General features: G+C 43.0%; 1 protein-coding gene across 1 annotated transcript in view; it reads right to left on the bottom strand.

The window, feature by feature from the left end:
• Window positions 1–23,772, bottom strand: part of KCNK10 (potassium two pore domain channel subfamily K member 10) — a 101,859-nt gene that overhangs the window by 28,503 nt on the left and 49,584 nt on the right. The window contains exons 3-4 of the mRNA XM_045017109.1: window positions 7,124–7,241; window positions 4,220–4,380 (exon numbers count right to left, since the gene is read on the bottom strand). Coding sequence (XP_044873044.1) covers window positions 4,220–4,380; window positions 7,124–7,241 — 279 coding nt within the window. The remainder of the gene's footprint in view (window positions 1–4,219; window positions 4,381–7,123; window positions 7,242–23,772) is intronic.

Here is a 23,772-nt window from a genome sequence, read left to right as displayed (position 1 = left end):
CCTCTCCGAATGCAGTGCTATGCCACTCGCCTGTGGTCTGTGACTCTGCAGATGCCTGGGGGTCCGCAGACTATGTCTAAAGGGTCCGTGAAAGACTTAGACTGAAAACTGACTGAATAGAATTCAACTACACAGACAACAGATTTCCAAAGGGGTCCACATCTCCATTCAAAAAATTTTAGAGGTCCACAAATGAAAAAGGATTGAGAAACCACTGCCTTAGAGGCATAACACAGCTCATGTATGTTAATGTTCTTTTACTGAATTTTAAGACTGAGAATAGGTTTACTCCAATATACTCATCGGATCTTCTTTCAACTTTGATTCTAAACTGTCTTTAAAGATCTGAATTAGATAACTATTTAGTTTGCCCTAAATTAACCTTATGATAATGGCAAGGGGTACATTCCGCAGAAGTCAAACTGTGGAATAATTTTCCTTCTACTTTTAGTAGCTCATAGTCTCTGTGTGTATATAGGAAAAAATTGAAAGAAAATGGTTTGGTTTTAATGCTAAGGATTCTTAAATCACTGATGTTTATTGCAGAAGCAACCTTGGGCTGTGCACAGAATGCTTTATGAATGTATGAGTGTTGTAATTAAGCTTATGGCCACCTTGACTCAAAGTTAGTTTCTGAAGTGCCTAGAAAGCACTGTCAGATAAAAGGGATTATTGTTATTACCTTCATTACTAGAAATCATATTTATCTGGGATTCCCTCAGATGGGCTTGGCAGGTGATTACACAGCGTGCATTTTAATACTGGTTTGAAGCAGCAGCAGGTGACCCTGCATAGGAATGCTAGTGACCACAGCATACACACCAGTTGGGTGGTAGGCCTGGAAACAGCCCTTTTCCAGCAGACCACACCTCCTGAGGCTGCAGAGGAGGGCCGGCACCAGCCCAGCAAGCAGCTGCTTGGGGCAGCCAAGGGGAAGGGGCGGCACGTCCGGGTCTTCAGCGGCAATTCGGCGGCGGGTTCCTCAATCCCTCTCAGAGGGAAGGACCAGCCGCCAAATTGCCACCGAAGACTGAAGCGGCGGCGGTAGAGCTGCAGATCGCGATCACGGCCTTTTTTTTTTTTTTTTTTTTGCTGCTTGGGGCTGCAAAAACCCTGGAGCCAGCCCTGCTGCAGAGAATGGCCCAGCAGCCGGGTTCCACCACTTAGTGCTCTCCAGCACTAAGGAGAGATCCTGCCCTGCTGCCTGTATAGGGGAGAAGAGGCTCCCTATACCCCTCTGCTCAGCAGTGCACCCACACAGCAGAGGAAAATTTAGCCCTTTTTTTTTTAACCTTCAGCGACTTCCCTGTCAAACCCAAACTGAATGTGCTGTTAAAGGATAATTAAGGCCCTTAAAGAGGAATCAACAAGTTTATACATCGCAAGCAAATGAATGGCTGTTTTGGTGGCTATTTATACGTTCAGATGTAGTGCCAAAATTGCTCTTGAAATACCAGCTGAAGAGTGGCACGCATCCAACTCCTCTGCCGAAACGCTCTGTCAATAATGTGGGCGTTGCGCACATTCCATAAGAGCAGCTCTCTTCTTCCCTCCACCCCCGGCCTGTAGTGTGAACTGTTCTTGAAATGATTTTGAGTGCAGCGCACATGGGCTGTTTAGTGTGTGATGGAAATGTGGTGTTCTCAGGTTCTAATCTATGCTGAGATCTAAATGAGATTTTGTGAGGATGCCCAGGTCTTGTCAGACAACCGAACTGTGCTAGTGTGACTCCTCAGGAAGGAAGCCTCTTTTTACCTTTCCAGATATGTTCGGGATGTCAGAGGTGAACTGCCTGCCACGTGGTGTGGGGTAGCTGTTCACGGTAATGCTGCAATGAGCAACAGGATTGTTAAGAGAAGGAATTGGATGATAAGAACCCTGCACTGCAAGTAAATCTTGTCACCCTCCCCAGCAATCTATACAGCCACAAAACAACCCACATCCAGGTGAACCAGTGCAGTTCCACCGCACAGGGAATGGAAGCAGGATTCAGGGAAACCACGCACATTCACACACATTTGAGCACAATTGTAGGGAGGGATCCTAGCACACTGACGCCTGGGGGATGCTGAGGGAGCACTGAGGGGTGGAGCCAATGCATCCATGAATACACAGCTCCACCATCCTTTCTCTTTGCAGAAGATGGTGAACAGAAGGAGCCGAGGGCTACTGTAGCCCTAGACTGCAGTAACAACTACAGTGCTGAGAGGATCACATCACCAACAGAGCTCTGCAGCGCACCACCCATTTACTCAAGGGGTGTACTGGGAGGAATACAAGCCCTAAGTTAGTTAAGCATTTGAGATCTACAGTTACTTTGCCATTAAGGAAGGGGAAAATATTTTAAGAGTTTCTAGGCTGAGCTAAATTCTCCCTCATCTCTATTTCTACCCTTTTGGCTACAGCTTCAGAATGCCTGGTAACATGAAATGTCAGTTTTGCTGTCAGGTGACTCCTCAGACTGGTCTGTCTAGATGTTATTGGGATGTTTAGGAACTCTAGAACTCCACCTAGAACACTGTACTCAGCTGTCCCATCTCAGCACCACACAGGTATAGACAAATTTGAAGGACGTCAGAACAAAAGCAACAAAAATGATTAATCAGTTGAAATGATGAATTTGAGGAAAAACGTATAAGGATTAAATCTGTGTAGCTCTGCAATGCAAGATTTTGGAAGGGTGCAAATACCAACGGGGGGGATGGTTTGGGGAGAGAGAGAAACAAGGAGAAAAGGCATCAAATCAAGAATAGGAAAAGGTACTGTGGTGGGGTGTGAGAATAATACTCCAAAGGCAGTAGTAGCAATTCCATTCAGCTTTAGATCTCAAAGTAATTCTAAAAGATGGGTACATATAATTATCATATTTACAGAGAGAGAAACTGAGATGCTCAGAGTTTAAGGATTCTGTCCAAGATCACCCTGCAAGTCTATGGCAGAGCTGGGAATAAAGCCAAGGTTTCCGGATTCCCAAATCCATATCTTACCCACTGGTAAGCTTTCTCCCTGGAAGAACTACACTGGAATTCTCCCAGGAATGATTTGAAGTAAATTCTATGCAATAGAAAATATGACCTAAATTTTCTAAAGTGCCAAGCAATTTTGGGTCCCTTAATTTTTGGGTTCCCAACTTAAGACATCTTCAAGGGATCAAATTTTCAGAAAGTAGATGCTCAGCAGTTTCTGAAAATCAGGCCTTTTCAAGCTGTCTCTAGTCAGGCATGTAAAAATTGAGTCATCCAAAATCACTAGTCATTTTTGAAAATGGAGGCCAAAAGATATTCCTAAGGTGTGGACAGGGACTCTTCACAGGTAGTTTAATCGGAGAAATTACTCATACTCCGGTCTAATGCTCAATTACTTTAGTTCCAAAATCAGCTACAAGTATTTTGCCTTGTATCTGTGGAAATGTTTTAGAAATGGAGGCTTATTAAAATAGTCAGCCTGGAAAACCCCTCATCTACCCCATCCCCCAGACAGGACTTACCTCCAGTTATGCCACATACCAAGGAACTACGATATGGTCACATCATTTCTGGAAGTCCTGCATCTAAAAGGGGAATCCTTGAAGTGAAACCACCATGTTAGCAAAGCAGCATTAGCCAGCGCTGTGATACCACTCCCAGGTGAAGTGTTTGATGTACTTCCATGGGGGATGTAATTCAACAGAATGAACCACACCAGGGACAGTAAGTTGGCGGTCACTGCACTTGGTCTGTTCAGCTTCAGAACACTTTGTATAATTAGAAATTGGTATTAAATGTATAAGTAGTACCCAAATGTGATAAAAGCCATAGAGAAGGGGAGAACTATGGACCAGATCCTCAGCTGGCTCCATCACAGTCAGGGGAGCTATGCTAATTTATAGCAACTATGGATCTGGCCCCGTATGTTTTCTATTCTCTACATAGATACCTTTCAGCTACCTCTCTCTATATAGTTCACCCCAGAAATCAAGCTTTCCAAATCTTTCTGTTTTCAGTACTGATGCAACTGAGGGTTGTATCAGTATACCTGATCTGTATACCTGGTCCCACAGAATCTGTATCACTTTGTCTTCATTTTCAATGCAGGAAATGTAGATCACACAAACAAGCTATGCAATTAAAGATATTTGTGCCCAACATGCAAAACTTTCTAAGATCCTCTGTAATGTTAATAGTACTTGAGATTAAACAAGTCAGGCCACACCAGCAAAGAGTTTTAACCATGATCTTACTCGGAAAACTTTCTCCACTCTTGTGATACTTTTCCCAAAGATGGTTCCTAGTTGATCTCCAATTCCAGCCAGCAAGAAGCCAAAGAGTGGAATCCCAAAGATGGCATACAAAATGCAGAAAATTTTGCCTCCTTCAGTGCTTGGGGCGATGTTCCCATACCCTGGAGAGAAAAATTATCATCATAACTTCACAATTCAGACATGGCCTCTTGTGCAGGTGCCTATATGCGACACCCAGTCTGCAGATAGTTTCTGAGCAAGAAGAGGAAGGTTCCTTACATGCTCTCCACCACGTTATGCCCGTTGAACAGAAGTCAGTCAGTCCAGCCTTTTTAGTGGTGCCCACTGGAAACCAGCATTAGTTATTCACATGTAACCCTCAGTTACTACTATTTCTCTCTGAACTCATCTTCCTAATTAAAGCTGTTGTTTGAGTAACTGGGCTACTTTTACTCAGCATGGCAGCTGCACAATACGCTACAGGAAACCTTTAGATTAGAGCCCTAGCCTATCTCTTCCATGCTGCTGCTGCATTTGAACTCTGTCAATTGCATCCTGATGGGAGGATGACTCACCTAAATATTCTCATTCCCAGTTTTCAGCTCTGAATTACATAGGCTCTTTATCGCAGATTATAGGAATCGCCATTTCCAGTCCTTGCTGCTGTGCTAACATGAGGCTTCAAGGACTCCTTTTGTTCACTCTTCTTTTCAATTTAATAATAAAAAAGCCTAAGTTTTATTTTTCATGATTTTTAATGGGCTCTCACAGGCAGCTCTTTGAGAATTCCCTCTGGAGATTATTTACATTTAAATAGCATTGTTAACGCGGTAATAAAGACTCCTATATGTCTTCATGTTGCCCATTGTTAAGGTACCTCACAGAGCTGCCTCAACAGAGCACAAACGCTAATTAACACATAATTACCTCTTCTCTGTTCAGTCTGAACACCTTTGGGTAAGTTTGGTTTGGGTTTCAGTTCTGGTTCCAAACCTCAGAACTCCATCCAAGTGTCTGAGATTCTTGCATAGACATAAGGTTTTCATTGTCAGTGTAGAAGTCCTTGGGGATACAGGTTTCTACAGAGAGCAACTCCCTTGTCAACTGCTGTAAAGTGCAGGAAGCCCCTTGCCCAAAGGTTCCCACAATCTTACTGCAGCCAGAGTGCAAGGGGGCTGTGCAAGGCTAGTCCTGGCAGAAGTATTGGACTATCTAGAGAGGAGTGCCAGGAAAGCATAGGGAAGGACTTGTCCCCTTAGCCCATGGAAGGTGCCAGGAGCATTGAGTGTGCAGAGGAGAACACACTGTGACATTTCTAAAAGTGTAGCCAGGGCTGACAGTGAGTGTATTTCCCCTAGGGGAGGAAGAACAATAATGCCTCTGTGCAAACATGTAAAACACCTATAGCCACTGCAGTTTGCATAGACACCTCCTTTTTTCCAATTCTCCATGTGCCTCTATATAGTGTATATGAATGACTTCAGTGACCATTATGTCTCTATTTGGGAAGCAGGGTTACCATTAAAGAGAGGAAACAAGAATTATAACTGTAACACCCGCACCATTACAGTTAAGATTATTTTGGGGTCTCCATTAAAACCCTTTCATTATAGTGTTTGTTGCTTGACTACTCCAAAAATTAGCACACACCTACAAATGAATTATTTAAAAATATAAAGGAAACATCAGACTAGATTCAACATTCTAACTGATCCTAGTGCTGATTTTCATAACCAAGACCCTAATTGATGCAATCAACAGAGCTTGATTCAGGAAAGTATCCCTGTTCAGGAAGATCACTTAAGTACATGCTTGACTTTAAGCATGTACTTAAATCCTACTGAAGTCAACAAAGCCTAAATATATGCTTAAATGCTTTTCTAAATCAGGGCTATGAAATGTAATATGCCATTTATGAAGTTCCCAAATATGTTTTCATATAAAAATGAATCCATATGAGTAACACCTCAGTTATTGACTTTCCACAGAAATATAAGCTACTGGTAAAGGCAAAGATCATCAATTGAGTGTCCTCAGAGGGAGTAGTACAGAGAGAGCTGACAAAAGTAATTAGAGGGGTAAAGATTTCATTCATAAATAGAGAGATTGAAAAGATTGGGGCTAGTTAGGAGGATACAAGTAAGAGGGAACCTGACAGATTAATACAAATATTAGTGGCATAGAAAAGGTAAATTTGGCACTCCTATTTAGCCTTTCACATAATTCAGGAACAAGAAGACATTCAGTGATATTTAAAAACAACAATTTAAAATCTGGTAAAAGAAAGTTATTTTTTCCACAGTGCATAATTAACTTGAGGAACTCATTGCCACCAGGTATCATTGAGGCCAAAAGCTTAGATTTTAAGAAGGATTAGACATTTATATGGACACTGAGTATAGTCCCAGTTAAAATAGCTAGGATTTGAAAAATTAATGAGGGATATAAACCCTCATGCTTCAGGGCATATGACAACCACTGATTGATGTGGTTAGGAAGAAATTACCCTTGTGGGAAAGTTATTCCATTAGTGACCACTGCAGGGTTTCTTGCAGCTTCATGTGAAGTATCTGGCTCCTGTGCTTGACCTTCAGAGACAGAATTGGCTTGCGTAGCCATGGCCAAGTAGGCAACCACCTGTACTAGTAGTAACAGGGTTACAGAACTGTGAACATTTCTGTATTACTTGCTTTCTGGTTCAGTCTTGCTTTCTTGGACTCTCATTATATAAGTAATTCCTGATGTGCACCCCACAGCTTAGTGTCAGATACACCACATAATGATACCATCAAAGCACCCCCAAAAGTGCAGTTCTGCTGCTTTGCCTGTCTCTCTGGGATCTAATGAATCTTATTTTGTTCTCCACTTCTCAATGTCACCATCTCCCTTAAAATATAAATATACCTATGGTTGTGATGACTGTTCCAGCAAAGAAAAAGGCACTTCCAAGGTCCCAGTGACTGCTGTTGTTAGAAGAGTTTCCTATGGGACTGACTCCTGCGTTATCTGCATCAATGGCATGCTGCAAGGAAAGAGATAACAAGTCAGCCTGCAAAGTGCCTTCTCAAATATGGTACAGTTAGAGACAGGAACCCCAGCTCCACACACCAGTGGGGAAGCGTGGATCTGAATTCTGTAATTGATGCTCTAAGTACAGTAGCATCCTCCATACAAATTGAACCCCCAAAGTATTCTACAGAGTGCAGTAATACATATCAAAGGGGAAGAAAAGTGAAGAGGCACAGACAAGTGAGGAAAAATGCAATGAGGCTTGAAATCAGAGAGATGCAGAAATGCTGTTCCAGAGGCAGAAGCTGCAGAGGAAAAGGCTCTCTAATGGTGGACGGGGATGAGATGGATGCTAAATGAGACAGTGAAGGTGGTAAATAGAAATAATGCTCATTGAGTCAACTGAATCTAGTCAGTCAGGGGTTTTAATTATCAGGCAATTAAATAAATTACATTAAGTCGTTAATATCAGATACCAAATAAAATACAGAATACCTAATTTGAAACAAACAAAAAGGACTCCTTAATAAAAATATATTGAAACAAATCTGTGACCACCTAGGACTTCCCAGTTGCCACTATAATGCACACCATGGACCCTTGGGATTTCACAGTACTAGTGGTGATAGATCCTCCTGTCCTAATATCTGCCATCTGATATAATGATCCCATTCTGTAGATGGCAGTGTTGCATATAAACACGAGCAGTATGGAGCTTTTCATGCATAGTCATTGGATCGTTCTCCATGCCATGCCAATAAAAAGTGTGCAAGTGGCCTGGCAGTAGGACTGGGATTGGATTACAATTGCAGTGGAGGTTAACACAGAAACCCCCTTCAGATTACTGTAGTCTCTGCATATTTATATATCAGTAAAATTATGTGATTTCATGTAGCCTGAGGGGATACTCACAAATCTAGAGGACATTTAGCATCTGGGGGTTACTGAGGTATGAAGTCTGCCCACGTAGCAGGGAAATACCTGGACTGATACATTTAAACTATAACGCCAGTACTTCTTGTTTTTAACAAATCCAGTGACACCACCCAACTGCAACCTTCGTTCCCTCCCTGCCCCTTCTGTACCTGTCTCTGACCCCACCTCTGCCCCACTGGCACCTCCGTTGGCAGACCCCACCTCTGCCCCTTGGCAGTCTCTCTCATTCTCTTTCTGGAACATTTGTTCCATCTCTGAAGAGATCACCACTATTCACAACTCTTTCATCTCTCACGCTCTCCATTGCCTGGGACACACAGTAACCTATATCCCCCCCCACTCGGTCACGGTCTGTGCTTTCACACCACAATCTCTGCTTCTCAAATGCTCGCTACCATGAATCATCCCCAACTGGATCATAGTGAGAGGATCAAGCTTTTCCTCTTCCCCTCCTGCCACTTTCAACTCCTCCCTCTTATCTCTTCCCATTTGTTCTCTTTGGAGCCCCATTAGACTCTATTCTCCTTTCCCACTCCATGTTGCTGTTATCTGCTCTCACTATGACTCCCTCCAATCTCTTTCCCCTCTAATTTGCATCTCCCTCTAAATATAATCTCTGATATTTATTTTGGTGACTTCAACTTCCATGTTGGCAACCTGTCTGGCTTGTTGGCCTCCCAGTTCAACTCCTTGTTCAGCCTTCTTCAATTCAAGGTCAACATTCCCACCAACTGATAATTTGGCCTTTATCTTCACTAAACTTTGCCCCGTCTTTCATCTATCCCCGTCTGAATTGCCACTTTCTAACCACCTGCTTTCAACACTGCCCACTGCCGTCAACCAGCTAGCCATTCCATGGTTTGTGATCCACCATGCCTATGACTTTTCTGCTGCTTTCCTCTAGCCTCATCTTCCTTCACCTCTCTGCTGCTTTTAACACTGTCAGCCACACCTATATGCTTGATATTTTGTCTGCAATGCCCCTCTGGAAGCCATGGTGCCAGACAGCCCCGTAGGCTTAGTCTTTGACCCTTCACATGAGTGCGTACCTCCAGCTATCATATCTCAGAACTGCATTTGTTTCCATCTTCAAAACCTGATTGACCTATTTTGATTTATAAACAAGAAACTACCCATGTTCTTGGTATATGAAACATACAACATTCTATACATAAGGGACACACAGGATTTTAAAAAGGGGCACTTTCAATGATAAAGCTCTCCCAACCCACCAGGACTGAGAAATCTCTCCCCATCTCCTCAGTGAAAGCATACACAGGCTTTGCAACATGCTGTGAAGATTTGCAGACTCAGGCTCCTCTGGAGTAGAGGGAAGCAAGCTCCAGAGTCAAGAGCCCTTCACAGGGCTGGCCTTACCATGAGGCAAACTGAGGTGGCCGCCTCAGGTGCCAGACTGTGGGGAGGCGCCAGTAGGACCCAGAGTGTAGAAAATTGGGTCTGCTGCTGGTACATATGTATTCTCTCTGCTATAGATGCACAGAGATGGTGGAGTGCTGTGCTGGAGGAAGGAGGGCACAAGAGATGTAACAGGCAGGCAGGAGAAAAGGTGAGAGGGAATAACAGAAAGCAGCAGTAGCTGCAGGGAGAGAAAGGACCTCTCTAGCACCCCCAGGAGCCTGGACTGATTAACACCAGCTTCTCAGGGAGCTTCCTATTTCCTCCTGCTTCCCCGAACTCACTTGAGGAGAAGAGGCAGCCAACTGAAGTAGTAGGAGCCAGTTAGGTCCTTAAGATGCTGATATCTTCCCTCACTCAGGCCCTGCTACCAGCCTGCTTATTTGTCCCCTTCAACTGAGTGTTGAGAGCCACTATAGCTGGCACAGAACAGCAGTCATGAATGAAAGAAGAAAACGCCCCCCGGGGCAGCATTCAGAAAAAGCAAGCAAGCAAAGGAAGCGTTTCTATCTAAGCAGGAAGGAGCTCTCCTGAGATACATAGACACAAATGTTCACGGTGAGCCTTCCGGCCCCAGTGAGGATGTGAGTGATGTGGAGATGCCTGATGTAGAGTTGGACCTTGCAAAGGGAATTAAAATCAATAGTAAAAGGTTCTATAGCCATATAAATAAGAAGAAAACAAAGAAAGAAGAAGTGGGACTGCTAAACACTGAAGATGGAGTGGAGGTTAAGGATAATCTAGGCATGGCCCAATATCTAAACAAACACTTTGCCTCAGTCTTTAATGAGGCTAATGAGGAGTTTAGGGATAATGGTAGGATGACAAATGGGAATGAGGATATGGAGGTAGATATTACCACATCCGAGGTAGAAGCCAAACTCGAACAGCTTAATGGGACTAAATCAGGGGGCCCAGATAATCTTCATCCAAGAATATTAAAGGAACTGGCCCATTAGCAAGAATTTTTAATGAATCTGTAACCTCAGGGGTTGTACCGTATGACTGGAGAATTACTAACATAGTTCCTATTTTAAGAAAGGGGAAAAACCGTGATCCAGGCAGCTACAGGCCTGTTAGTTTGACATCTGTAGCGAAAAAATTTTGAAGGAGAAAGTAGTTAAGAACATTGAGGTCAACGGTAATTGGGACAAATTACAACATGGTTTTACAAAAGGTAGATCGTGCCAAACCAACCTGATCTCCTTCTTTGAGAAGGTAACAGATTTTTTAGACAAAGGAAACACAGTGGATCTAATTTACCTCGATTTCAGTAAGGCATTCAATATGGTTCCACATGGGAAATTATTAGCTAAATTGGAAAAGATGGGGATCAATATGAAAATTGAAAGGTGGAACTGGTTAAAGGGGAGACTACAACGAGTCGTACTGAAAGGTGAACCGTCAGTCTGGAGAGAGGTTACTAGTAGAGTTCCTCAGGGACTTCCTTGTACTGCATGGGCCACAGCAAGGGAAAAACTTCATGTTCCCCAAAACAATGAAAATAGAAGTTGCCATCCAAAACATTACTGGCGTGAAATCCACAATGGTGACAAAGTGGAGAGGCCATGGCTTATGTACTCAAAACCCCAGAATGCTGCATACTGTTTTTGTTGCAAACTCTTCCAGTCTAATGTTCCAGCCACATTGGGTTCTACAGGAACAAAGGAATGGAAAAATCTGGCTAGACATCTGGCATGCCATGAGAAGGCAGCAAATCACCAGAGAGCATTCCATAGGTGGAAAGAGCTTGAGATGAGACTAAGGTTAAAGGCCACCATATATGATAAGCATCAACAGAAGATTGCATCAGAGTCTCTTTACTGGCAAAATGTCCTGAAAAGGCTCATTGCCATTGTGATAATGCTTGCTAGCCAAAAACCTAGCACTGCATGGCACTTCAGATCAGGTATATGTGCCAAACAATGGAAACTTCCTTAAAACTGTGGAGCTGATGGCTGAGTTTGATGCTGTACTCCAGGAGCATCTAAGAAGAGTCACCATCCAAGAAATGTACACACACCACTACCTTGGAAAAACAATTCAAAATGAGATAATACAGTTACTGGCAACAAAAGTCAAACAGAAGATTGTGGCAGATCCAAAGTCAGCAAGATATTACTCTGCTATTCTGGACTGCACACGTGACATCAGCCATACAGAACAAAATGATTTTAATGGTGCCTTTTGTAACAACAACAGAACCTAGTGAAAATGTCCCTGCATTGGTGACTGTCAGAGAGCATTTTCTAGAATTTATTGATATTGATGATATTACAGGAGATGGTATGACAAATGTGCTTCTTAAAAAGCTGGAAGATACAGGAATTGCGATAGCTGACATGAGAAGTCAGGGCTACGATAATGGTGCCAGCATGAGAAGAAAGAACAGAGTGCAGACATGGATCCAAGAGTTAAACCCTTGAGCTTTTTTTGTTGCACGCAGTTCTCATTCATTGAACTTGGTGGTCAGTAATGCAGCATCAGCTTCTAGTGAGGCTGCTAAATTTTTTAATATAGTATCAGAATTGGAAGGGACTGCAGAAGGTCATCTAATCCAACCCCCTGCTCAAAGCAGGACTAATCCCTGGACAGATTTTTGCCCCAGATCCCTAAATGGCCTCCTCAAGGATTGAACTCACAATACTGTGTTTAGTAGGCCAATGCTCAAACCCCTGAGCTATCCCTCCCCCTATAAATGTAGCTCTGTATTTTTCTCTGCATCAACTAAATTGATGGCAAATTTTGAAACAACATCTGGGAACATCCTCTCTGACACTGAAACTGTACGGGGAGACTTTGGAAAACCAGTAAAGTGCTTGAAACCACTATGGCTTATTGTTAAAGGCGGCCTAGTCAGCAAGCTGTAAATTGGCCATTCAGCACTCAGCTTGACCAAGGCAGGCGGGGAGGGGGTTTTGGGTGCCACAGCAAGGGCAGCTTGACCCTACATCCTTCCTGATAAGAATTGTGTTGAAGTTGCTGATACATGCATTTTAAAAGAGCAGGATTTACCCTCAGGAATGTCTATTGGGGTCTCAAGGCTGCAGACTCTGGAAAAACCCACACCTGGTTAATCAATAATCAGAAGGAACTTCTTTCTTGATCACTGAAATGCTTACTTAACAAGGTTTCTTTAAGGGACATGTCATTCTATTACTAATGTATAAATAAGGGGAAAAAGCTTGAAATAGGGGGACTCGTTTGGGGACTCTTTGGGACTGGTCTCTCCCTCTGGATGCATCTTGTGTTCCCCACCAGCAGACGGGCTGCCACTGTGCCACTCGAGAGCCACACTCAGCTTCGGTAATTATCGAAGGTTGGGGGTGTTTTACTAATCTTGTTGAGGACGTGTGTAAGTGCTTGAGACTAGTAAAGTTTAGCTTTAAGTGAAAGCACTCTTGTGTTGTCCTGTTTGTGCCAGCCATCTATCGGTCGGACGGCTGTGTCTCCCCTGATTTATTTCCTGACACCTCCTTGCACAGAGTAAAAGTTACCAAGAACTTTGGGTTGAAAGAACCCTGGGTAACAAAACCACTGAGTGCCACATGATGGGAAAGTCAAGTGCAGGCGATAAAGCCTATCAAACACCAAATTGGGAAGATAGATGATGCCATAGTTGCCATTATGGAGGATAATGCTATGACAGGAACTGTTCATGGGAGAACAGTGGCAGAGGGAAATGGAATCACCAGAAACATACATAACTTAAAATTTCTGTGTGGCTTAGTGTTGTGGCATGACATACTGTTTGAAATAAATGTTGTAAGCAAGAGACTCCAAGGTGTTCACCTTGATATATCTGGAGCAATGAAACAACCGGACAAAGCAAAGTCATACCTACAGTCTTACCGGTCAGATGAGGGATTTCAAAATGTTCTGAAGAGTGCACAGAAGTTGGCAGAGGTACTTCACACTGAAGCTATATTCCCACCCATTCAAGAATACAAGAATCACTGAAGAAGAAGACGTTTTGATTACGAGGCACAGGATAATCCCATAAGAGACCCCAAACAACAATTCAAAGTTGAATTCTTTAACCAGGTGCTAGATGGTGCAATACAGTCTGCTGAGGAACGTTTCATGCAACTCAAGGAACACAGCAGTATATTTGGGATGTTGCATGATATTCCAAAACTCCTCACTATACCTGAAGAAGACCTACACCAGCAATGCAGGGCACTAGAGACTGTGTTGTCACATGATGACATGAGCGATATTGATGCGAGTGATTTAGGTGATTAACTGAAAGCCGTTTCAAGATACATTTCAGCAGGATCAACTCCAAAGGCTGTTCTGGAATATATGTGCACAAATAAGATGACCACCCTCTTTCCAAATGCTTTTGTTGCTCTGCGCATACTTTTAACACTTCCTGTAACAGTTGCCAGTGGAGAACGCAGCTTCTCCAAGATGAAGTTAATAAAAACATATCTATACTCCACAATGACACAGAAGCTGGTCAGCCTTGCAACCATCTCAACAGAGCATGAGCTGGCCCAGACTGTGGACCTTCTTCAGCTCTGCAATCTTTGCAACGAAGAAGGCAGGGAAAGCACCACTTTGATTATTCAAACAGATACAAATGCCAGTGTTTACTATGCAGACAAGAAAAGTTACATTTACTGTTCAGGAGTTTGAAAGTGAAGTGTTACTTAAAATTTTTGAACAAGGCATTTAAAGTTATTAGTTCTCCTTTATTGGGGTAGGTAGCAGAGCAGTACCATGAGAGGAGTAGAACAGGAAGAAGGCAGAATTGAGACCTTTCAAAGTTTTGGCCCAAGCAAGGGGGCATGGAGGCACCATTTGACCTCCCCACCTCAGGTGCCAAAATGTTGTGGGCCGGCCCTGGCCCCTCACTAAGAAGGCTCTGTCAGCAACCCCTTCCCATTTAAACTAAGGATTCTAGCTCAAATGCCTCAATGGATCTCAACTGCTGTAGTGTCCCACAAAGTAAGAGTGGGTCCCCAAAGTACCCAGAATCCAAGCCATTTACGTCTTTAAACTCCATTTAAAACATTTACGCTTTTTGTAACCATTTTCTACCTCAAAGAAAGTACTCATACAGTAAAAGGGTTTCTCTTAATAATTTCTTATAGACTTGAAAAAAGGTCCCATGTTGGCAAAATAAAGGTATCAGTCTTCAGTAGCTTTTCATTTGAAAATAGGCCCCTTCAGAGTGGTAGGTGGCTTAGAAGTTCAAATTTTCAATGTTCATTTTTTTCAATGCAAATATTCCATGTGATCAAAACCTTTGCTCAAAAGCCAAATTAGAGGGGGAGGAAAATGCCTGCAACAAAGCTGAAAATATTCACACATAATTTTACAGAAAAACATTCACCATTTATTCACAGATCTAATCTTGGCTCCAGGTCCTTGTGGAATTATGCTTTTTACTCCTGGCTTATAAGGCACCAGTACAAAGCACTTCTCCAAAATCAGAAGAGACATTTCAAGACAAGGACTAAGGCATTTCAGGACTAAGATATTTGGCACAGCTGTGTCTTTACAGAAATTCAGATACATACAACAGCAAAAGCTGTTCAAGGGCACAACTGATGTGGTGGTGATGGGGTGACCTCACTCAGCAACCTGGCTTATGTTACAACTATATGGGAATGCGATGGCTGGAAGGGTAACTGAAATAGCTTTTTCTCACATAGCCTATGAATTTTAAGAGTGGTGATAGATATTAGATAGGATTCACTATCAAGTGTTTAGAGCACAGGGATGGACATTAGGAGAACTGGGTGCAGTTTTTTGCTTGGAATACTAATTTAACCTATCTATACTTCAGTTTCCTCACCTGCAAAAGAATAAGTAAAGTCCATTTATTCATGTCTAAATCCTGGTGACCTCATAGAAGAATTTTCAGAAGCCTTTTTGATCCATCACTAACTTTGCAGCTGATCTCCCATTGATATGCTGCACACCTCCTATCCATCTCTTCACTGGTCATCCCCTACTATGATGATCCACCACTATTCATTCCATGACAACTTTGAGAAAGTTATTTCCATCTCTATGCCTGATCATGTGACCAAAGTACTTAAGTTTGTGTCTGTTGATTTCCAAGAGCAGAGTCCATGTCTCTCCAATAATATTTCTAATCTAAGGGCTGGTCCACACTAAGAAGCGGGGTCGAACTAGGGTATGCAAATTCAGCTACGTGAATAGCGTAGCTGAATTCGAAGTACCCTAGTTCGAACTACTCACCCATCCAGACGCCGCGGAATCGAAGTCCGCGGCTCCAAGGTCGACTCCGCCACCGCCATTTGCAGTGGTGGAGTACCGAAGTCGACCGCGGCGCTTCCGGAGTTCGAACTATCGCGTCCAGATTAGACGCGATAGTTCGAACTCCGAGAAGTCGAACTCACTGGGTCGACCCGGCTGGTAAGTGTAGACTAGCCCTAAGTGTTCATCGTCTTTCCCATCCAGAAGATATGCAAGAGTTCCCCAGCAGCATATCTCAAAGGCTTCACATTTCCTCTTCTCAGCAGCATTAGTTTCCCAGAATTCACATCCCTAAGTCATTATGGAAAAAGAAGCAGCTTTTCACCAGTCAAACCTTCATACATTTCCAGCTGTCACAGTTTTTCCATACTTTCGTAAGGGAGGCCATGGCTGGGCAAGCCATCCCTAGTCTTCTTCCAATTTCTTTGGAACAGCTTCTTTGGCTGGATATGTATGATCCCAGATAAATATATTCATATACCTCCTCTACAGCTTAACCATTGATTGTGATGTCTACTTTCATTCCATTTTTATTGATTGTATCAATGTACATGCATTTTTTTCCACGTTCAGGGATAGTCCATATCTTAACTGTTTTTACAGACTCCAACATTCACTGCATTGCATCAATGGTTGTAGCAAAGAGTGTCACATCCTCAGCAAATCTGAGGCCAGTTAAGAGGTGTCCACCAAAGGAAACCCCAGCTCCATTCACTTTATAAAAACCTTCCAAGGCTTGTCACGTGATAAATTCTGCATGTATGTTGAAAAGGCCTAGGCACAAAGCACAGCCTTGTCCCACACCTGGCCCAAAACCACTCACTGTCACCTGCTGCTGTTCACAATGTACTCTGTTGTTGACAGTAGAAAATTTTGATGAGTTCTATTAAATGTTTAGAATCGCCACATCTGCTAGTATCCCCTAGAGATGATCATGTCTGAGGGATCAGATGATTTGAAATAGTCAATGAAACATAACTAATGGGGCGATTATACTCTCTACATTTTTCAGTGATATGACAGATTGTCACTGCCCATAATAGGTTGCTCTGTCCTAGTGGTCAGAGACAGGGGCAGAGTCAGGGTCACCGTCAGAAGTCACATCAAAGGTCGAAGCCACAGTGAGAAGCCAAACCAGGGGTCAGTGCCAGTGTCAGAGTCAGTAGACACGCCAGGGATTAAGCCACAATCAGAGACAGAAGTAACACCAAGGGTCAAACTGGAGTCAGTTGCTAGAATTAGCATTAGGAAGCAGGAACCAAGAACAAGGAGCAGTACAGGATAAAGCTGTGGTAACAAGAGCAAAGAGCAGGAACCAGGCAATCAAACAGGAATTTGGACTCAGGGGTCTAGTCAGCAGCAGGCCTCTAGCAACTAGTTGCGCAGGCAAACAGTGGGACAAAAACAGGAAGCTTTGTGCATGGTGGTATCCAATCAGCAGCCTGCTGCTAGTCACCTGACCCTGCTGAGTCAACAGGTGTAGCCTCTGGAAGTGAGGTATTAGCTACAGTTCCCTCATCTGGCCTTGCTGTGGGGTAAAGCAGAGGGGAAGGCTCTTGTTTGGCCACCCACTGGGCCTGGATTCAAGACTCATAGCACCTGACACAGATAGTCATGATTTAATCATGTGTGGTTTTGTCCATCTCTGAAACCAGCTGCTGCTGCTGCTGGTGGTGGTGGTAGATCTGCTTCTATAATTCATTTCATGCTACCCTGAATTATGTAGAGCAATACTTTACTCATGTATGATATCAAGGACATGGTCTGAAGGTATGGTACTCTGTTATATCCGTGTTCTTTGATGAGGGCAGAAAGATTTCCTTCATCCAGTTGTCTGGCCAATGTCTAGTCATCCATACATCATTGCAATTTTTTCCACAAGAGATCAATACCACAGTCATCAATCACTTTTAGCAGTTCTGCTGGTATGTTAAATATCCTAGTTCTTTCCCTGGTTTCATTTTCATATTAGCACACACCACATCCCCTCGCAGGCTGCATACTCACTTTTCTATCATCCTGTATTGTAAGTGGCTCTGATGCGGCGTACAGATTGATACAGATTGCCCTCTATTCATACCCTGTTCATCACTGTTCCAGGGGTGCCTTACAGAATTACCTGGGTCCACTATGCAGTCTAATCATTATTGATATTTGGTTTTCTTTTCCTGTTATTATTATGTGGGAAAACTCTGGGAAGATTTATTTATAGGCGTTTCTGTGACACTCATCGCTAGAGTATTGCTGTGCCACACCAACATTTGATCCAGGCTACAAACATTTGTACACGTGTTTGTGCACACTAGCCTTTATAAATATGTTAACTCCCTTCATTTAATTGGCAATCAATTTGAGATTTTAAAAAGTCTAATGAATACAAGCCCATAGGCAGCAGGACAGCTGGGAGGTGGTGCTATGAACTGCTGATCTGAGGGCGAGGGATAAGTAGAATGGGATGTCAAGAGGACTGGTTTTGGGTTCCTTGGAGGGAAGTGCTATTATTTGGCTCAACTAGTGTTCTAGCTCCTTTTGCTTCTTCAAAAGAGTCCAAAGCCAAGAAAAAATGTTTTCCTTATCAACAGAGAACAAATACAACACACAAACCCTCTTGAACATTTGGAGGGTTATTCAGTGGAAGCAGCCCAAATGTATCCAAGGGCAGAAATTTGGCCCCAAAAAATTAATAAATAAATAAAAAAGGGAAAGTCAAAAATAAAACTCTTCCACTTTTTTCCTTCCTTTCCAGTTCTATTAAATCCCTTACAAGGATTGTTTAACTTTATAATCCCTGCCTCCTTCACCATCATTCTCCTCCAAATGGATTCCTATCATCAAGCAGACAAAAGGATGTTCCTGCTGCATTTGTTTCTCTATTATAATGACTTCTCATTATGAAGATAACAACTCTTCTTTAGACTCTTCCTCTCCTTGTTTTTTTTCCCCTTCAGTGATTGTTAAGGGATGCTTGCTGTAGATTCACCTTTATTCCCAGTCCTACAATAATGTTCTGAAGACTCATTAAGTTGCCAACAATTTTTTTAAACAATCTATTTGTTTGCCAGCTCTACCTTAACCAAACCAACAAAATAACAAGAAACAGGATGTGCATAGAATCATCAAAGCTAACTCATGACCTTATAATTGTAACCCTTGTCCTTCACTTACCTACCAGCTCCCTTTATTTTTGTATTTGCTTGTCCTATTATGTTTCTATTTAAACGTTAAGTCCTCAGAACCTGGTCTCTGCCCATAAAACATCCAACACACATTGAACACTACATAAACAAATGGTATGTAGAAGATTAATACACCATTTCAACTTAATCTACAATGCTTTCCTCTTGCATTCTTACATTTCCTATATAAATTCTTTCTTTGAATTCCACATCCTTAATTGTCAGTTCAGCTTCTGGAGCTATGGCCACATTAATTACCATGCTCTCTAATTTTTGCCTGAAAAACAGCTTATATCAACTTAAATTCAATGATTGCTTTTCATGGGCCAAATCAAGAATGCATCCAAATAATAGTAATAGTGCTGTTTACGGACCTAATGATGACTGCATGCTTTGTCTTATACAGCAGAGATAACCTCATGCCTCATAGCTGCTGATAGTATGTGACATTGACTGTTTTATTAGGGAGCAAGAGAATCATATCAACCTGACAAGGACCAAATATGCAGTGGGATTAAGCCTCAGACATTAGCATCAGAAGAGTCTTACTAAATTGTAAACCACATCATACATCCCAAGTGATTTGATGCTCGGAGTCTCTGAACAAAGCTGAGGAATTTTGCAGTGTTATTTCATTAAATAATAGATAATAAAGACAATATAATTGTCTTGTGAAGCTTTAGCCCCGTACAAAAATACACTTAAATAGAACAAGAATCCCAGCATAGATTACTCATAGACTAAGGTCAGAAGGGACCATCATGATCATCTAGTCTGACCTCCTGCACAATGCAGGCCACAGAACCTCACCCACCCATTCCTGAAATAGACCCTTAACCTGTGGCTGAGTTACTGAAGTCCTCAAATCACAGTTTAAAGACTTCAAGTTACAGAGAATTCACCATTTACACTAGTTTATAGCTGCAAGTGACCCAGGCCCCAAGCTGCAAAGGAAGGCGAAAAACCCCAGGGAGTCTGCCAATCTGACCCTGGAGAAAATTCCTTCTTGACCCCAAATATGGTGATCAGTTAGACCCTGAGCATGTTGGCAAGACCCACCAGGCAAATACCCAGGAAAGAATTCTCTGTAGTAACACAGAGCCCTCCCCATCTAGTGTCCTGTCTCCATTGGGGATTTTTGCTACTGGCAGTCCCCTCACACCATCCTCTCCATAAACTTATCAAGCTCAGTCTTGAAGCCAGCTAGGGGGTTTGCCCTCCCCTACTCCCCTGGGAAGGCTGTTCCAGAACTTCACTCCTCTGATAGTTACAAACCTTCATCTAGTTTTGAGTCTAAACTTGTTGATTGACACTTTAAAATGAACGAAGTATTAGATTTATACTAATTACAGTAGCTACTTCTTTAAAATGCCTCTATACAAGAGCAGATCTATTAGGGAAAAAATCTATCTGCCTTACTTGCAATCATACTTATAATTCTCTCTATGAAATACAAAAACACATTTTAAATTTACTCTATTTGTGGTTGCTTGGGTTTTTTCTAACCAAATAAGAAAAATAATCCCTTTAATCCAAGACTACTAGCCACTATCCTAGGTACGGTGACCTAGTGACTAGAGCACTGGACTAAGTCTCAAGAGAGCTGGCTTCTATACCTGGCTCTGCCAGTGACCTTAGGCAAGTCATTTTCCTCTTGAAAAGTGCAATACAAGAGCTAAGTAGTGTCATTTTTATAAGTTAGGAGCATAACCTTGCATCATAGCAATGAGGGAGGTCAAGAGAAATGGAGCAGTGCTGGAGATGAAGATGATGCCCGAGTCATCCTGCTATGAATGATGTGACCCATCAGAGAAGTTCTGCCACCCTTGTTGCAAGTGGCAGCTGTTTAACAATGTACAAAACAGCAATTTAGGACAAAAAGTTAAAAAAACAAACCTGTCATGCATTAGGCCTGATTCTCATTTACACTAAGGGGCTTTTATACTGCTCTAGCCATGTAAAGGGAACTTAAAGTGAACATAAATGAAACGTACATGCACTTTAAGTGCCCTTTATACTGACAGAGTATAAGGGAGCACAGTGTATGTAAGAATCAGGCCCATTGTACTAAAAATAGTAATCAATGGGCCAAATCAATGGGTCTTCACTCAGGCAGAACAGCCAGAGAGCTCAGTAATTTTGCCCAGTGCATGTAAAGTGCTTTGTGATTCTTAGTTGAAAGGTGCCATAAGTGAAAATATTAATATTGTCGTTTCCTGATGGTCTTATACGAGTGGGAATTAACTAGCCCAAGTTTTTCCATATAAATTCTGTATTTTTGCCTCAATCAGCTTCTCCATCATCTCTACTGCGTATTTCAAGATTCATAAATCTGTCTCATGAATTCCTAGCATGCAGCCCCAGGGGAGCAGCCAAATGAAACTGAAACAGAATGACAAGCTAAGGCCCCATTCATAATCAGACTTTTCCTTGAAGTTTACTGAGATGGCATGTTGCATGGCATTCTATGGATATCATGCCCAACCAAGAAACTGCAATGCTTAGGCAGAGGAAAAGCCCAGGGGTGACATCCTGGCTACATGGACATCAATTAAAGTTGGTTATTGATCAGGTTTTCACCCAAGTACCGTAGGGCAAGTATGAGGACCCTCCTTTGCTGACCTCCAAAACTTGACTTTCATTCCAGCTACAATTTCACTATATGAATTTATTTTAAAACAACATGGAATGAGCACGAGCATTGTGGCAATAAGTGCATTTTATGAGCTTTCACTTTTATCTTCAACCCAAGGGCTTGTCTACACTGGCAAGTTTTGTCACCAAAACTGCCTTTTGGTGACCAAACAGCAAGAGCATACATACTGCAATGGAACTTTTGTCGCGAAAAACATCCAGTTTTGGTGACAAAAAACTTCCATCCCTACAAGAGACTTTTGTCTTTTCCCCTCCCTTTATTGTTGACAAAGAGCCAGTGTAGACACTGCTGATTGTTTTGTCAACAGAACTGGCTTCCGCCAGTATCCCACAATGCCTGTCCTGATTGCTGTGCTCAGTGTTTTGATCTTTTCTGCTCTGCAGCAGGGGCTGCTCTAGGATTTCCGCCACCCCAAGCAGGGCGGCACGCTGCGGGGGGCGCTCTAGCGGTCACCGGTCCCGTGGCTCCGGTGGACCTCCCGCAGACGCGCCTGTGGAGGGTCCGCTGGCCCCGCGGCTCCGGTGGACCTCCCGCAGACGTGCCTGTGGATGCTCCACCGGAGCCGCGGGACCAGCGGCCCCTCCGCAGGCATGTCTGCGGGAGGTCTACCGAAGCCGCCGTCCCAGCAGACCTTCCGCAGGCATGCCTGCGGGAGGTCCACCGGAGCCGCCTGCCGCCCTCCCGCTGGGACGCCACCCCAAGCGCGCGCTTGGCGCGCTGGGGTCTGGAGCCGGCCCTGTTCTGCGGGCATGCGCCCCTCCTCTTTCAAAGCTACGGGAAGTATCTGTGTGCTGCTCCCTTTGGGGAACAAACAAAGAGCAAATCATTGGAATGCGCCTGTTCTGCCCTGCACTAGGAACACAGCAGCAGGGGGACAGACTGCTCCAGGGGGAGGGGGACAGATTGCTGTGCTGCTTTGCCATCCCTCAACACAGAGAGCTCACAGAGCTACTCATGATGCTGCTCTTGGCAGCTGAGGGGGGCTGTGAGAGAATCCCAAAATATGCAGCGATCAGCTCTTCCCATGATGCATTGCTCACCCTGTCGATGATTGTGTCCCCAATGTGGACATGATCTGTCTACAATTAAGGACAAGAGGACATTGTCTCAGCATGCATTTCTCCAGTAGCTGCACTAGAACACCTGGGATAGTTGGTGGAGACTATGGGCCTGGTTCTCCTCTCATCTTGGTTTTATACAGGTGTAACTCCATAGGCCATTGGAGTTCTTCCGGTCTTACTCCAGGATAAGTGAAAGGACACTCAGGCCCTATGTGGTATCACCTGCAGTCTCCCACACATCTTCTGGAGTCCCCCATCGATCAACTTATTTCAGGAAGACATCCTTAAACTAACAGAGGATGTAACGGAATAAACTTCTGTGTGATTCATAGTTTAATTTGCTGGACCTTTCAGCTACTGGGAAGTATAATTAACAGAATGTCAGATGATCTCTAATCTGTTAGGGTTTCAGCTATGTGAAATTACAGCCGCATGGAAACAAAGATGTTCTTAGACTAAAAAAAAAGCTTTGAGAGGATTTAGGCAGAGCTACTAATGGAAAAGTTTAACAGGATACAAGAACTAATGACACAAGGTGATATCAATGTTTTATGGCTGCCATTCCATGAGCATCTCAAGGAAAATGAGATCTAACAGATTTTTTTTTTAGAAGATATCAGTCTTTCCTGATACTGACGACCAAGTAGCTGCCCCTCTTTGAGATATGGTCATTCAAAATGTAAAATAAAATCAGTTCCTGGAAATCTCATTCTCCTGATCCTAATGATTGTTTCTCACATAATACATTCTTTCTATCGGTGCTTTGTCTGGACTGAAATACAATACAATGGAAAAGTTATAACCCTGCCACATCTCATGTTGGGGTATCACTGTTAAAGTATTCACTCTATGAAAATGATAAATGACATTATTTAAAAACTAATTAAGAATTCTTAAAATAGATATAAATGTTATAGCGCTGCTGCTGCAGGAATGGCACCCAGGTGTTGCCAACATTTAGAAAAGCTTTGCAAAGGACAATTGCCCAAATAAACTGCGGTTCTGGAACCTGTAAGGTCACCAACCATTGAAACATTTTGTGGACAGCTGGGTGAGTTTCGGATT

This window comes from Mauremys mutica, chromosome 4, assembly GCF_020497125.1.
Source record: "Mauremys mutica isolate MM-2020 ecotype Southern chromosome 4, ASM2049712v1, whole genome shotgun sequence".
NCBI lineage: Eukaryota > Metazoa > Chordata > Testudines > Geoemydidae > Mauremys > Mauremys mutica.
The sequence above is the reverse complement of the archived record's forward strand: the minus strand, read 5'-3'. Positions and strand labels throughout refer to the sequence as shown.